At 38.1% G+C, this 15,456-nt stretch overlaps 1 protein-coding gene across 1 annotated transcript in view; it reads left to right on the forward strand.

Annotated features, from left to right (window-relative positions):
• Window positions 1–2,494: 2,494 nt before the first annotated feature.
• FRK (fyn related Src family tyrosine kinase) overlaps window positions 2,495–15,456 on the forward strand; it is a 123,353-nt gene continuing 110,391 nt past the window's right edge. The window contains exon 1 of the mRNA XM_063443500.1: window positions 2,495–3,317. Within this exon, the coding sequence (XP_063299570.1) occupies window positions 2,929–3,317 (389 nt within the window). The 5' untranslated portion in view covers window positions 2,495–2,928. The remainder of the gene's footprint in view (window positions 3,318–15,456) is intronic.

Consider the following 15,456-nt stretch of genomic DNA (forward strand, 5'->3'; position numbering starts at 1 on the left):
GCTGTTGGCCTGACACACAGACGCTTGCAGACAACTAACTGCTAATTAATCTATTACAGTGAAAAACAATTTTGATTTTAAATGCAAGCTATTGTGACACCAGATATGAGTGGTGGCACTGGGCAAGTGGGCACAGTATCCACTGTGAGCCTGTCACAGAAGCTGGCAGGCAGGCAACTGCAATTAGATTACCGTATATACTCGAGTATAAGCCGAGTTTTTCAGCACATTTTTTGTGCTGAAAAACCCCAACTCGGCTTATACTCGAGTCAATAGTCTGTATTATGGCAATTTACATTGCCATAATACAGACAGGGGCTGTGGGGGCTGCAGAGATCTTACTTACCTCTCCTGCAGCTCCTGCAAGCTCCCTTCTCCTCCGCACCGTCAGTTCAGCACCTCGGTCAGCTCCCAGTGTAAGTCTCGCGAGAGCCGCGGCTCTCGCGAGACTTAGAGTGTGAGCTGACAGAAGAGCTGAACTGACGGTGCTGAGGAGAAGGGAGCTGACAGGAGCTGTAGGAGAGGTAAGTAAGATCTCTGCCAGCCCCCCTCCCCCCACTGAACTGCCAATGCTGGACCACCAGGGAAGGAGAGCCCCCCTCCCTGCCATATATCAAGCAGGGAGGGGGGGCGAAAAAAACATATATTAATAATAATAATGAAATTAAATAATAATAAAAAAATAATAATGAAATTAAATAAAACATAATAATAAATAAAAAATAATAATAATAATGAAATTAAATAAAAAATGATAATAAATAAATAAAAAAAATAATAAAATTAAAAATTGCCCACCCCCCACCAAGGCTCTGCAACACACACACACACACTGCACTCATACACACACTGCACTCATACACACACTGCACTCATACACACACACTGCACTCATACACACACTGCATTCATACACACACACACTGCATTCATACACACACGCTGCACTCATACACACACGCTGCACTCATACACACACGCTGCACTCATACACACTGCATTCATTATACACACACTGTAAATAAATATTCAATTCATATATTTTTTTTAGGATCTAATTTTTTTTAGAAATTTACCAATAGCTGTTGCATTTCCCACCGTAGTCTTATACTCGAGTCAATAAGTTTTCCGAGTTTTTTGGGGTAAAATTAGGGGCTTCGGCTTATATTCGGGTCGGCTTATACTCGAGTATATACGGTACATAAAAAGAAAAAAAGCAGACTGATGTTCTAGCCCTAAAAAGGACTTTTTGGGGTGCTGTCCTTACAGCAGAGATCAGATGAGTCCTTCAGGACTGTAGTGGACACTGAATACACTAGCCTAGCTATACATTTCCCTATCAAATGAGCAGCAGCTACACTTTCCCTCCTCTATCTAAGAATGCAGCTTCAGAATGAATCTAAAATGGATGCTGTACAGGAGGTGGGAGGGTCTGGAAGGGAGGGTCTGCTTCTGATTGGCTGGAATGTGTCTGCTGACTGTGAGGCACAGGGTCAAAGTTTAGTCAATGATGATGAATAGGGGGCGGATCGAACCGCACATGTGTTCGCCCGCCATGGCGAACGCAAACACGCTATGTTCGCCAGGAACTATTCACCAGCGAACAGTTCGGTACATCACTAGTCACAGGTGCCTCATCTCAGGATCCTATTTAGCCTTGTACTGCAGAGAACTCGAGATGGAAGGATTTTCCCAAGTGAGTAGCTCATTTTGCAGACAGAGTAGGACCTGCCAAAGATGGGGTACATTGACGTTGTGGCAGGCTTATGCAATGTATGATCGTATAATGTAACTAAACCCCCATTATTGTTTGCCTATATGTGTATTCTCCTATATGTGTATGTATGTGTTTTCTCCTATATTTGTGTGTGTGTGTGTGTGTGTGTATGTATATGTATGTGTATATATACACACACACACTCACTGTGTTCGTAAACATTTACTTTACAATGCTAGATAAAAGAGAATCAAGATAAAGGTGTTCTTTGATTTGCAATACATAAACACTCAAGTGAATACAGGTGAACCCTTTGTTTGCCTTTCTATTTATATTTTGATCTGTGCAGACAGGCTGCTTTGCTTTATCAAGCCAGTTACTGAAATCATTAGAGCAAGACTCTGGAGTGAATAGGGTGCATTGATTACTAAATATTGTGTTGGAAAATCTAAAATTGCATAGCTGTGTCTTTACTGACATTCTCAAACAATGAAGTAATCAGGCGTCGACATATGACAGGTATGCTTTCAAACTACTGAAAACATTCTGTCTCCTAAGCGTGATGTGTTGTATCAAACACTGCCATTTCACTTGCTCTGAAAACTGATTTGAAGTTGGATGTGCTTCTCAGCAAGATATCCTGTGAGGTTTCTAGTTATTGCCTGGGGAAGTAGCCGGCACAATCTTACCTTTCTCACTCAACAGGTAAACAGTTAAGAAACAGCCAGAAGGCGTTGTGTTCTTGCAGTGGAAACCAAAGGAACTAAAGACTTATAGACTGAGGGTGGAGTTAGGAATGAAAGGCAAACATACCTTTCTCCAGGAAGTAAAGTCAGCATTCTCGTAGGTACAGTGTTAAACACTTGATCCAGCCATTCCTTTCATTATGAAGAACAGAACAGACCTCACTGACTGATCCGAGAGCACATTAGACGGTAATGTACAATATCTGCACTTAGAAATTAGCAGATTCTGGAAGATAACTGCTACTGACTATCTGCCATTTTTGAAAAATAAATCAAACAAACAAAAACCATTGATATACAACAGTCTGGCTTGGTGGAATCCAATGATTTTTTGAGATTTGTTCGCACATGTTTGGATTAACCAGCATTGCCATGTTTTTTTTGTTAACAAGGTGAAACTCTGAGATAATTCACAGCCATTTCTGTAACCGAACCCAGGAATTACTACAGGAAGGGACCTCAAAGATGGGGAACTGTTGTAGAAAGAATTGTGGTGCACTGAAATGTGTGATACCTTGTCTCTTCAACAATAGACAAGATGTTTACAAAAAAGATGACATTGTCATTGCAAATATACATACGTTTCCACACGAAAATGTTATCCCGGATGGCCCACCCTTCGATCCGAACAATCACATCACCATACAAAGAAACCCAACAACTTATGTGGCTCTGTATGATTATGAGGCTCGTGCAAATGAGGAGCTGACTATTTCTGTTGGGGATCAGATGTACATTGTGGATATAAGTCATAATGGCTGGTGGAAAGCTAGGCTATTGAAATCCAAAGGAAAATATGAAGGATATATCCCATCAAACTATGTCGCTCCAATGTCCAGTCTCGAGTCACAACCGTAAGTCTCATTTCATGGCCTCATGGCTCACTTATTGATAGCTTAAATTATCAAAGTATTTGTACACGATTCCCAGATTTAACCAGACGTTAAGGGGGTAGTCTATTCTTCAAAACCATTACAGTGTGCTGTAAGCAATGATGATCCTAAAGAGTTCCCTGGCACTGTGTCTTGGTAAATAATTATGCAATATTTAAATGGTTTGACACTTAGCTGGGCCCACTGTATACCTCTGACCTGACTCCCTCTTTAGATATCGCCAAAGTGGAAGTCAATGCTTCGACATTAGTGACATCAAGTCTGCCCATCTTTATACGCAATTAATCAGCTGAGAGCATCAACAAATCCTTACAGCTAATTAATTCTGTCCAAATTGACGCATCTAACTCAGGGATTCAGTAAAATGTCAGGGTCTCTGGAAATTGTTCATAGACAATTTGACTACTTATCTTGGTACGGCACCATGGGATGTAGTGATTATGGTACTTAGGTTGCCCCTTTAAACACTCCAAGCACCAAAACCACTATATCCCACTCAGCTGGCAATCTCAGTTAATGATTTTATTCCTGATTTGCTCTAAGCAGTGGCATGCAGCTTCTCCTGCTATAGAACACTGGGTGTAGTGAATGTAACAGTAAGTTGTCAAACATGATATATAGCTTTACATCTTAATGTGGGATGGTGTCAGGGCACTCTTTGCACCATAGCCACAATGGGCTATAGTAGTTATGCTGCTTGAAGGGTTCCTTTAAACACTAATTGGTTTGTATACTGTTGTTTAAACACACGAAGTGCACATGAAACAGGAGTAATAATGTGGGAAATACCTTAAAGGGAAACTGTCACTTCTCAGAACATTTAATATTATGCTTATGTATTCCTAAAATTGTGGAAAACAAAAATGTCTCAGAAATTAACATCTGTTTATCCTATATCTGGGCACATTCATTTTGATTCTTTGTCAATCAATCTTATAAGCTACCATTGCACCCGGCAACCTGCATAGAGAAAGCATGCAGAGAAGAAAATTAATTAAATAATGTGTTTGTTTCCTCCTCATTTGTAATTTGTGCCCTGGGTTTGCCTTGTTGTCTGAACTCGATTATGTTGCTAAGTCTTCTTTAAAATGTAAAAGAAAATAGAGTATCTCATGAAAAAATGCACCTATAATCCGATTTATGGGTGATTGTCAATGTTTTATTTAATTTGGTAAATTCCAGATAGGTCCCTTTTTAAATGAAGTAGATGCTAAAATAGTAAAAGTATGTTTTAGTAAAATGGTAAAAATGTGTGTCTTTTTCAAAGCTACATGCTGTTGTCCCCTGCACTGCTTAGTGCCAACCAGTATGTATTTTCAGCGAATCAGCAGACGACATTCACTAACTGCATCTGGAGTCTAACTAACTAAATGGCAAGTGTTGCCTTCCCTACTACTGACATCAACATTTAAACCAAAATGTAAAAAAGGAAAATATAACTTATTGAACTCTCCATATGCTTAAATGAAAACTCTAGACACCAAAAGAACTTTAGCTTAATGAAGTAGTTTTGGTGTATAAATCATGGCTTTTAGGAGATTGTGGTCAGATAATGAATTGAAGCCGAAGACTTTTGGAACTGAAATGTTATATTGACTATCCTAACAAGTCTGCCATTTCCTGTTTATTGCTTCCTAAAATTGGTCCCAAAGCATGCATCCAGTAAGAGAATAATATAAAACAAATAAAACAAAACTGTACGTTTAATTCATTTTCTATAAAAAGAGCTAAACACAAAGCAAACATGAACTACCATAAAAAGAGTTAAGAGCGTATCAAACATGAAGTTGCACAGTCATACCAAATACTTTTAGAAAAAAAGGTAAATAAATAAAACATGATATATTTTCTATCAAATATGTTCTTGCATAAACATTGATCTATTACCTATGGCCTGGTTTGTAGGGATTGAAATGGATCATGTGTTTTATTATGAATCAGATGAATCACATGTTCAGTTGCTCCTGATACCGAAAAATGCAGTAAATGGAATGGTATGTAGGGTAGCAGTATATAATAGAAGGAATAATTGTGGGAGTTTTTTTTTTAGATATTGCAGGGTGTGGGAATTAAAATGATTTTGTATCTGGCCAGATGAAATGATAGACTGATAATTGCTTCCTGACTAGTGGTGTGCAGTTAAACAATTAAAACAAGTGTGCTTATCTCATCAGATGACCAAACATCAGCTTAATATATAATATAAATTAAATAAAATGTACTAATATAAAGGTTGTAAACAGTTATACTGTTTGCATTTATGTGCAAAAGATATAATCTGTAACTTTACATCTACAAGCCTCTAAAGATTTAGCAGGTTTAACACACTCCATAAAAAGTCATAAACAGGTTTGAATAGAAGGTGGAATTTGACTGACAATTGTAGTACGTTTTTACAGAAGCTCTTTTTTTTTTATCAGAATAGCAGGAAATTAAGTTAAAGGAAAACTATAGAAACAGGAATACAAACATGCATTCCTGTCATGCAAGCTGTGAAAATACTATTTAAGCTTCTGCCCTTCCCTCCCCCAGCCCCTGTAAGCAATTAAAAGGTGATTTTACTCACCTTTATTTCAGCGCTGTGCGGGTCCAACCAAGCTGGCTCCGCACTCGTTCTGCCTCCTTGGCTGAGATGATCAAAATTGCAGATCTCAGCCAATCCAATGCTTTCCCATAGAAAAGCATTGGGAGGCTATTTCACATGAATGGCAAAACACCACTCTGCGCCAATCAGCATCTCCTCGTAGAGATGCATTATATCAATGGATGGACAGACGCTGAATGTGCAACACTGCCTCAGGAAACAAGCAGTCTAGTAAACACAGCCTTTTTTCTGGAAAGGCAGTGCTTAGATTAAAATGCCTTCAGGGACATACTATAGAAACCAGACCTTTAACCCCTTAACCCCTTAACGACGCTAGACGGTTCAGGACCGTCATCGGCATTTTTGCGTTGCCGACCGACGACGGTCCTGAACCGTCCTAAATTTAAGAGGTACTTACCCGATCGCCGTCGTTCCCCCGGCGGCGATCGGCGTTGCTCCCGTTGTGGGGAGACTGCCTGCAGCCCAGACAGTCTCCCCATGGCGGATTAGGACCCCTGTGGCCATGTGATCGCCCAACAGGGCGACCACATGGTCACAATAGGTGTCCAAGTATCTGCCTGCAGGGGGACTGTCTGTGCTGACAGGCAGTCTCCCTGCCAGTGTAAAATCCCAAAAAAATTAAAGTTATAGTGAATAAAAAAAAAAATATTATATATGTGTATATATATATATGATATATAGACATATATTATACCTATATAATATATGTCTATATATCATATATATAATGTCATGCTAAGTTTATTTTTATATTAATATGTACATATATTAATATAAAAATACACGTATTATTAAATTACACACATATATATATAATATATATAATAACTATATATATTGTATATATATATTATTATAAAATACAAATAATAAGTAAATTAAATTAAATTAAAAAAATAAAAATAATAATAAAAAATTAAAAAAAAATTATATATCTATACGAAATTTTATTCTAACTGTATTTTGATATTAATATATATATATATTTATATCAAAATACACTTAGAATGAAATTGTATATATATCTATGTATATATAAATAAATAAAAAGAATACGAACTATTCATATGTCCATATACAAAATTACATAAATAATTATATAAATATACATGTAGACTTCAAATATATAAATATGCATATATATTTAAATTCTACGTGCGTATTTATGTAATATTTTTACATAATTAAGTAATTTTATTAATTGCAATTTGAGGGACCTGCCTGCCAACCCACGCCGAAATTGCAGAGAATTTAATTTGCTAGCACTGTATTTTACCCTGTAACGTTCTACGACACCCTAAAACCTGTACATGGGGGGTACTGTTTTACTCGGGAGACTTTGCTGAACACAAATATTAGTGATTCAAAACAGTAAAACATATCACAGCTATGATATTGTCAGTGAAAGTGACTTTTTTTTGCATTTTTCACACACAAACAGCATTTTTACTGATGATATAATTGTTGTGATACATTTTCCAGTTTTGAAACACTAATGTTTGTGTTCAGCAAAGTCTCCTGAGTATAAAAGTACCCCCCATGTACAGGTTTTATAGCGTTTTTGAAAGTTACAGGGTCAAATATATGGGTCAAATATTTTTACATTGAAAATGGCCAGGTTGGTTACGTTGCCTTTGAGAGCGTATGGTAGCCCAGGAATGAGAATTACCCCCATGATGGCATACCATTTGCAAAAGAAGACAACCCAAGGTATTGCAAATGGGGTATGTCCAGTCTTTTTTAGTAACCACTTAGTCACAAACACTGGCCAAAATTAGCGTTCAATTTAGTTTTTTACTTTTTTCACACACAAACAAATATGAACGCTAACTTTGGCCAGTGTTTGCGACTAAGTGGCTACTAAAAAAGTATCGACATACCCCATATTGAATACCCTGGGTTGTCTACTTTAAAAAAAATATGTACATGTGGGGTGGTATTCAGCGATTTATGACAGATAATAGTGTTACAATGTCACTATTGATACATTTTAAAAATGTATGTTTTGAAACCGCAATATCCTACTTGTACTTATAGCCCTATAACATGCAAAAAAATAGCAAAAAGCATGTAAACACTGGGTATTTTTAAACTCAGGACAAAATTTTGAATCTATTTAGCAGTTTTTTTCATTCGCTTTTGTAGATGAGTAAAAGATTTTTCACATAAAAGTCAAAAAACATGTATTTTTTTCAATTTTTCATCATATTTTTTCATTTTTTTAAAATTAAATTACATGAGATTATATAAATAATGGTATGTAAAGAAAGCCCCTTTTGTCCTGAAAAAAACAATATATAATTTGTATAGGAACAGTAAATGAGAGAGCGGAAAATTACAGCTAAACACAAACACCACAAAAGTGTAAAAAGATGCCTGGTCGCAAATGTACAACATCGCAAAAAAAGTCCAGTCCTTAAGGGGTTAAGGACACATGACGTGTGTGACATGTCATGATTCCCTTTTATTCCAGAAGTTTGGTCCTTAAGGGGTTAAAGGAACACTATAGCCTTGACAACAACTACAGTTTAATGTAGTTGTTCTGGTGTCTATAACATGCAGGCTTTTTAACGCAAACACAGGCAGTGTTTATTTTACTGCCTAGTAACACCTTTAGTGGCAATGAGATGGCCACAAAAGTCTCTTCCTGTATTAGTGCTGCATGGAGACGCTGAACGCATCCCATAGTGATGTATTGATTCAATGCATCTCTATGAGCAGATGCTAATTGGCGCAGTTCAGCGTCTTTCCAGACATGTGCAATAGCCTCCCAATGCTTTTCAATGAGAAAGCATTGGATGGGCTGAGATTGTCAAATTTGATGTAGCGATTGTGGTGCTCCCCCATTGAACTTGTTGAAGTATTATTGACTTCTGACCTGAGGTTCACTGGGTGCTGCTCCCCATCTCCACGAATAATGAGGGAGACCTGTAAATTCCTGTCAGCTGATCTGCATTGCAAGGCTTGGTTTAGGAGAGCCGATGGAAGTTCCTGCTTAACCCCTTAGTGATCATAGACATATCAGGTACATCCGACAAAAAATGGCCCTTAAGGACCATGATCACTTCCAGCAGCTCTAATGGTATTGCAGCGATGCCTTGATGTTGAGGCATCGCTTCAATACCCCCCTCGTGGAGCCCAGCAGTGAGGCAGAGCATTGGAAGACATCAGCCATGCTTCCGATGCTCTGCCACTAGTGAGTGCCTCGAGGGGTCCAGACACTCAGTTAAAGTAAAAAAAAAAAAGGAAATAAATGTAAAAAAATGTAACTCCTACCCTCCCTTCCTCTCTCTCCCTCCCTCCCCATGTACTTACCGATCGGTCTTCTTAGGGGGACTGTCTGGGCTTAGCCCATGTGACCGCTCTAAAATATATATATAAAATCACACACACATATAATGTGCATATATACATATATCTTATATATAACGCCATACTAAGTGTATTTTTTTTTAATTAATATATACATACAAATGGTATGTCATAATGGGGTTAATTTTCATTCCTGGGCTGCTATACAGTCTTAAGGGCAACATAGGCCCAGCAAACCAATCTGGCAAATTTCCATGTGCAAACATGGAAAAGGGGAAAGCCCTACATTTGACTCCTGTAAGTTTGCAAAAACCCATTGTTGTACATGGGATATGTTGCTGAATACATATTGGGGTGTTCTTTGTCAGTAACACATAACAGGAACTGAGAATCCATGCCTAAAGTACAATGTGAGAGAAAAATAACAAAAAAATGACTACCCAAAAGTTTGAAAAAGACTGGTGGTAGAATTAGTGCATGTAAAGTGTTAAAATACCACCATTTGAAATACCCTAGGGTGTCTACTTTTCAAAAATATATGGTTTGATGGGGGTAAATTACATTGGCCGGCTTCAAATATGTCCCAAATAGGACATGGGTGCATGATGACCAGCTGTGAAAATTCCAACTTGGAAAACTGAAATGCGCACTCTCTAAATAAGGTCTTTTAGCCCCCAGAGAACCAGACACACCTATACATGTGTTTTTGTTTTGTTTTTAAATTTAGCATAGATTAGTTGTAAATTGGTTGCATGAAAAGAGTCAAAATACCCCAATAATACCTTAGGTGGTCATCTTTAAAAAAAAAAAAAAAATATATATATATATATATATATATACATGTGAAGAGTTATTCAGGGATTCCTGACAGATAGTGTTACAATGTAAATGTGTTAATTTTGAAAAAAAAAAATTGGTATGGAAATAGCAAAGTGCTACTTGTACTTATAGCCCTATAACTTTCCCAAAAAAACATGTTAACATTGGGCATTGCTAAACTCAGGACAAAATTTAGAAACTATTTAGCATGGGTGTTTTTTGGCGGTTGTAGATGTGTAACAGATTTTGGGGGGGTCAAAGTTAGAAAAAGATTATTTTTTTTTTTACATCATAGTTTATCATTTCTTTCTAGCAAATTATATGATATGATGAAAATAATGGTATCTTTAGAAAGACCATTTAATGGCGAGAAAATTGTATATAATATGTGTTTGTACAGTAAATGAGTAAGAGGAAAATTACAGCTACACACAAACACCGCAGAAATATAAAAACAGCACTGGTCCTTAACGGTAAGAAAATTGAAACGGTCTGGTCACTAAGGGGTTAAAAACTTATAGACTATAGGAGGTGCTCTGTAGTAGGTAAGGGAATCCTCTGTAGTAAAAGTCTGGGAACAGGATATAACAAGGTATAGAAGGTTTACATAGACAGTACTATACAAGGAAATACAACAGTAACTACAAAATAAGGGTGTTAACTTTTAGACAGTCTAGTCAAACAAATGCCAATGCATATATGCAAATATATAATCCATTATTTTAGAAAGGACAGTTTATTTGCACAAATTAATGTTTTATTATTTTATTGAATGGCAATTTACCTCTGTTATCGTACATATTTGTGCAATGCAGACTAAACAACATTGTGTAGGTTATACAAACAAAAAATAGAACTCTAGAACTCAGCTACGTGCATTAAAAAAAAGGTGTAGTGTTTATTGAGAAAAGCAAAAAAATCACCAAAGAGAAAAACACTCATTCTGCGTTCGTATAGTAGAACATAGCCCACGCAGTGAACCACCTTAAGCATTTTTATGTGTTAATTACCACACTTAATCCTAGACATATATAATTGTCAAGATTATGTAACTGTCTGGATTAGTAGGTTGGTGAGGTTTCAGAGTTTACAGTCTAGTGTACACTCCTTCGATATACTGTAAGCAAAGATTTTAAATAGGACACAAATCTCTCCTCCATTAACTAGTATTCTATTCAGTTGTGAATGTTGGAAGCCATGTTGTCTCGCTTTTCTTTTGTTAGTAGAGATCTGCTTATATACATTTGGTGGCTACTTTATAATATATTGTATTGTAAGTGCAGTGAGGAACCAAGATTTGTCCCGTAAGACATAGTTACATAGTGAATTGTGGTGAACTGAAAACAAAATTGCAACAAACTATTCTTAAATTGGAGAATTTTTCCAACTCAGCATTTTTTGGACTAAAGATTCAAATTGTTTTTGTTTTTTTAAAATTATTATTTAGCACATTTCACTGGTGAATAATAGAGCCAGGTTTCTCCATTGCATGCATTAAAATATGCACTAGTCATTTTCTGTAGTGATTTTGGTGCATGGTGGCACAAGGTCCTCAGAAAATTATGAATATTTACCATCTCTAGGCAGGTATATACCAAACCTATGGTGCTGCTTTGTATTTTTGAAGAGCATACATTCCGATGGGATGGGAAGTTTTACATCCAGGTTTAGCTGATTTAGTGCAAACGAATGGGTCTATTCCACATCATGGTTGGGAAGGGCAAAGAGATTAACTTTTGTGTTATCTCTTTATCTAGTTTGGAGTTATGTTTCTTGTGTGGTCACAATTATAACATTCAGTGTTGTGTTATTACCTTGTGTTAGTAACGTTCTCCAAATATCTATGAAACTCTGGATTTCCGTCAACCTGTTATTCAGCCTCAAGCAGTAACTACTCAAAATAGTTTTCAACTGTCACATAGAGACCTAGACATTCCAGGCAGCATTTCCTGCTGTTCTTAAATCTGCAGTCCTCTCAATATTTAAGTTATACTAATAATACTTAATTTTAAATTACTTAAACCCCAGTAAAGGCTGTGCCTGTGCTACCACCAGACAGCACCAGCAATCTCAGAGAGAGAGAGAGAGAGAGAAACATAGAGGGCTGGGGGGACAACAAAGAGACACCCAGAAGGTCTGAGGGACGGGGGGGACAAAGACATGCAGAAGGGTTGGGAGTAACAAAGAGGGATAAAGAGACACTGTCATGGTTCTGATCAGGTTAGTTAAGAGACTTATACCAGGGTTAAAGGGACACTATAGTCACCTGAACAAATACAGCTTAATGTAGTTGTTCAGGTGAGATCTATAGCTCCCTGCAGGCAATCTAATGTAAACACTGTATTTTCTGAGAAAATACAGTGTTTACATTGATTGATAGGAATACCTCCAGTGGCCTTCACTCAGACGGCCACCAGTGGGACTTCCTATCATGTATGGCCCTAAAAAGCACATGCGCACAATGGAGCAATGGCGCTTCCGCAATAGAAGTGTCTGATTGCTCCCTGCTTGCTCCCGCCTATTTCATCATTTTTACGAAATAGGGGGCGCAGCTTCACGAGGCTCCCAGCGCTGGAACGAGGTGAGTAAAAAGGGCTGCCTGGAGTGTCCCTTTAAGTTTAGGGTCTTTATTGGAATAGTTAGACATGTTTTATACTTAAAATAATAAGTGAAGCAAAACTTAAAGGAAATAAAGACAAAAGGGATAAAGCAGTACCTATAAATGAGATTACAGGTAAGTAGTAATGAGGCTTATAGAGAAGTAGATAGAAGTACACGGAATTATAGGCAAATAACAGGACATAAAGAAATAGATAAAAGTAAAACCTTTAAACAGAATTCTAGGTAATTAACAGGATATAAAGAAAAAGATAGAAGTAAAGCCTATAAACGGAATTATAGGTTTGGAGATAGAAGGATAACCTATAAGTGGAATTATAGGCTAGGAGGAAGAAGGAGAACCTATAGGCGGAACTATAGGTATAAGGAAAGGACAGAATTAAGAGTTCAGGCAATATGCGAAAATAGAACAGAAAAAGTGTGAATGGGCAGTGAGATCCATCCACAAACAATGCCGCCACTCCAAGTAATAATATATTTAATAACAGGAAAATTCGAAAGTCCTGTATAATAAGTGAGGTTAAATTCCAGTGCAGGACCTTTCCCAAACATAGACAATACTTTATAGAATAAAGTTATGGTCCGCACTCAGGGATAAACCCCTGTAATCCACAGACCTAATAGATTTCAATGCGAATAAATGAGTGAATGAATATGTTGCAAAAATTCACATTTACTGATCATTAGTGCAAAATATTCTATATATGGCAAAAAAAATGTATCATGGCAGTCCTCAAACATGATGAATCTCAAGGCAGGCATGGCATTATGCAAACAGCATTCAATGAATTGAAATGTTAATCATACTCCAAGTATCCAGGCAAAAACGAAACAGGATTTGGAAAAAATAGGAATATTGTATAAGATGAAAAAGTATCAAAATGATAGCAATACCTGCTGCTGCCAGATGAGAGATAGATATACCACCCCCACCGCTACCCAAAAAGAGGTAAGGTGAGTATCCTGGATGCGTTTTGCACACCCTGGTGCTTTCTCAACACAACCAAACATAGAAAACTCTAGAGATATATAGGAGGAGTCCACTGAAAGTGAGGCTCCTAAAAGATCAGACTACATACACCTGTGTACGATAAAGAATGTGTGGATTTAGAACCCTTATTATGACAGAAAAATGCTTTCTTAATGTGAGGTTTGCTAACAAAGTCGCGGATCTGGATATATCGAAAAAAATCAGCTGGAGTTAAATGAGCGCATTGTTGTAGTTCCGCGAATTGGATTACAACGGCTACATCAGCTATATCAAAACGGAGAGGTGGTCCAATTCGTTCTATATTACGAAAGTCTCTGGGTGCCATGCCAGGGATGAATTCCCTGTTCCTAAGGATTGGAGTCATAGGGGGGGGGGGACGTTGAAAGACCATATTTGAGATTACTCGCATCCCAAATCCGAATAGAGTTGAGTATGGCTGGAGACGTTCGCCGTATCACGGGTCTATGCTCCTTCGGAACCCACATCGTAAACTGAGGGACATCAACCCCTACCATCATAGATTCTATGTCTACCCATTTTCTCTCTTCCGGCGGGGAGTGCCACATGGCTACCTGTGTCAGTTGAGCTGCGAGATAGTAAAAATATAAATTCGGGAGGCCCAGTCCCCCTCTGTCCTTTAGTCTATATAACACTTGTCTGGATATTCTATGCCTCTTGTTCTGCCATATAAATTCCCCTATCGATCTTTGCAATGGAGTCAATTGAGTTTTTGTGACACGGACGGGTAAAGCCTGAAACAGAAACAATATTCGTGGTAGTATGTTCATCTTCACAGAATTAATCCGGCCTATCCAAGAAATTGGCTTATCCGTCCACTTATCTAGGTCTCCCATCAGGGCTCTCAACATCGGGACGTAATTAGCAAGGTACAGGCACTCAGGATCTGCTGTTAAATGAATCCCTAGGTACTTCAAAGAGTTTGTTTCCACCCGGATTTGATAGGTCTCCTTAATCCACACTATATCTGCACCCATGAGGCAGATCGGGAGGGCTCTGGATTTCTGGATATTTGCCTTGTATCCTGATAACGTACCATATTCCATCATGACCTCCTGTATCGCCAACATGGAATCCATCGGGTTCGTAACGGTTAGGAGAACATCATCCGCGTAGGCTGACACCCTATACTCTTCGGTACCCACCTTAACTCCTCCAATATTCAGATGCTGACGTATAGCTTGCAACAAAGGTTCTAAGGCCAACACGAAGAGGAGGGGAGAAAGAGGGCACCCCTGTCTAGTTCCATTGTAGAGTTTAAACGGGGTCTTTGGGGCACCCGTTATCTGTACCTGTGCTCGCACATTATGGTACATCGCTTTAGTTATCGCCAGGTATCCATCTGGGAAGCCCATACTCCGTAATACCGGGAAAAGAAATTGCCATCTGACCCTATCAAAGGCCTTTTCTGCGTCTATGGACACCACTAGAGTGGGGGACCCTGTGGCCACTTGCTTCCATATCAAATCGATATTCCGTCTGGTGTTTTCAAACAATTGCCTGCCTGGAATAAAGCCGACTTGATCTGCATGAATGAGCGAGGTCAACAGTGGGTTCAATCTATCCACTTGAATCTTCGCCAAAATCTTCAAATTATGATTAATTAGCAATATGGGCCTATAGTTTTCTGGAACAAGTGGGTCCTTTCCTGGTTTGGGCAGCAACACGATAGCAGCCAGAGACATGTCAGGGTCCAGCTGTCCTCCCTGACGTAAGTTTTCGAAGAGACGAACCAA

This window comes from Pelobates fuscus, chromosome 2, assembly GCF_036172605.1.
Source record: "Pelobates fuscus isolate aPelFus1 chromosome 2, aPelFus1.pri, whole genome shotgun sequence".
Classification (NCBI taxonomy): domain Eukaryota; kingdom Metazoa; phylum Chordata; class Amphibia; order Anura; family Pelobatidae; genus Pelobates; species Pelobates fuscus.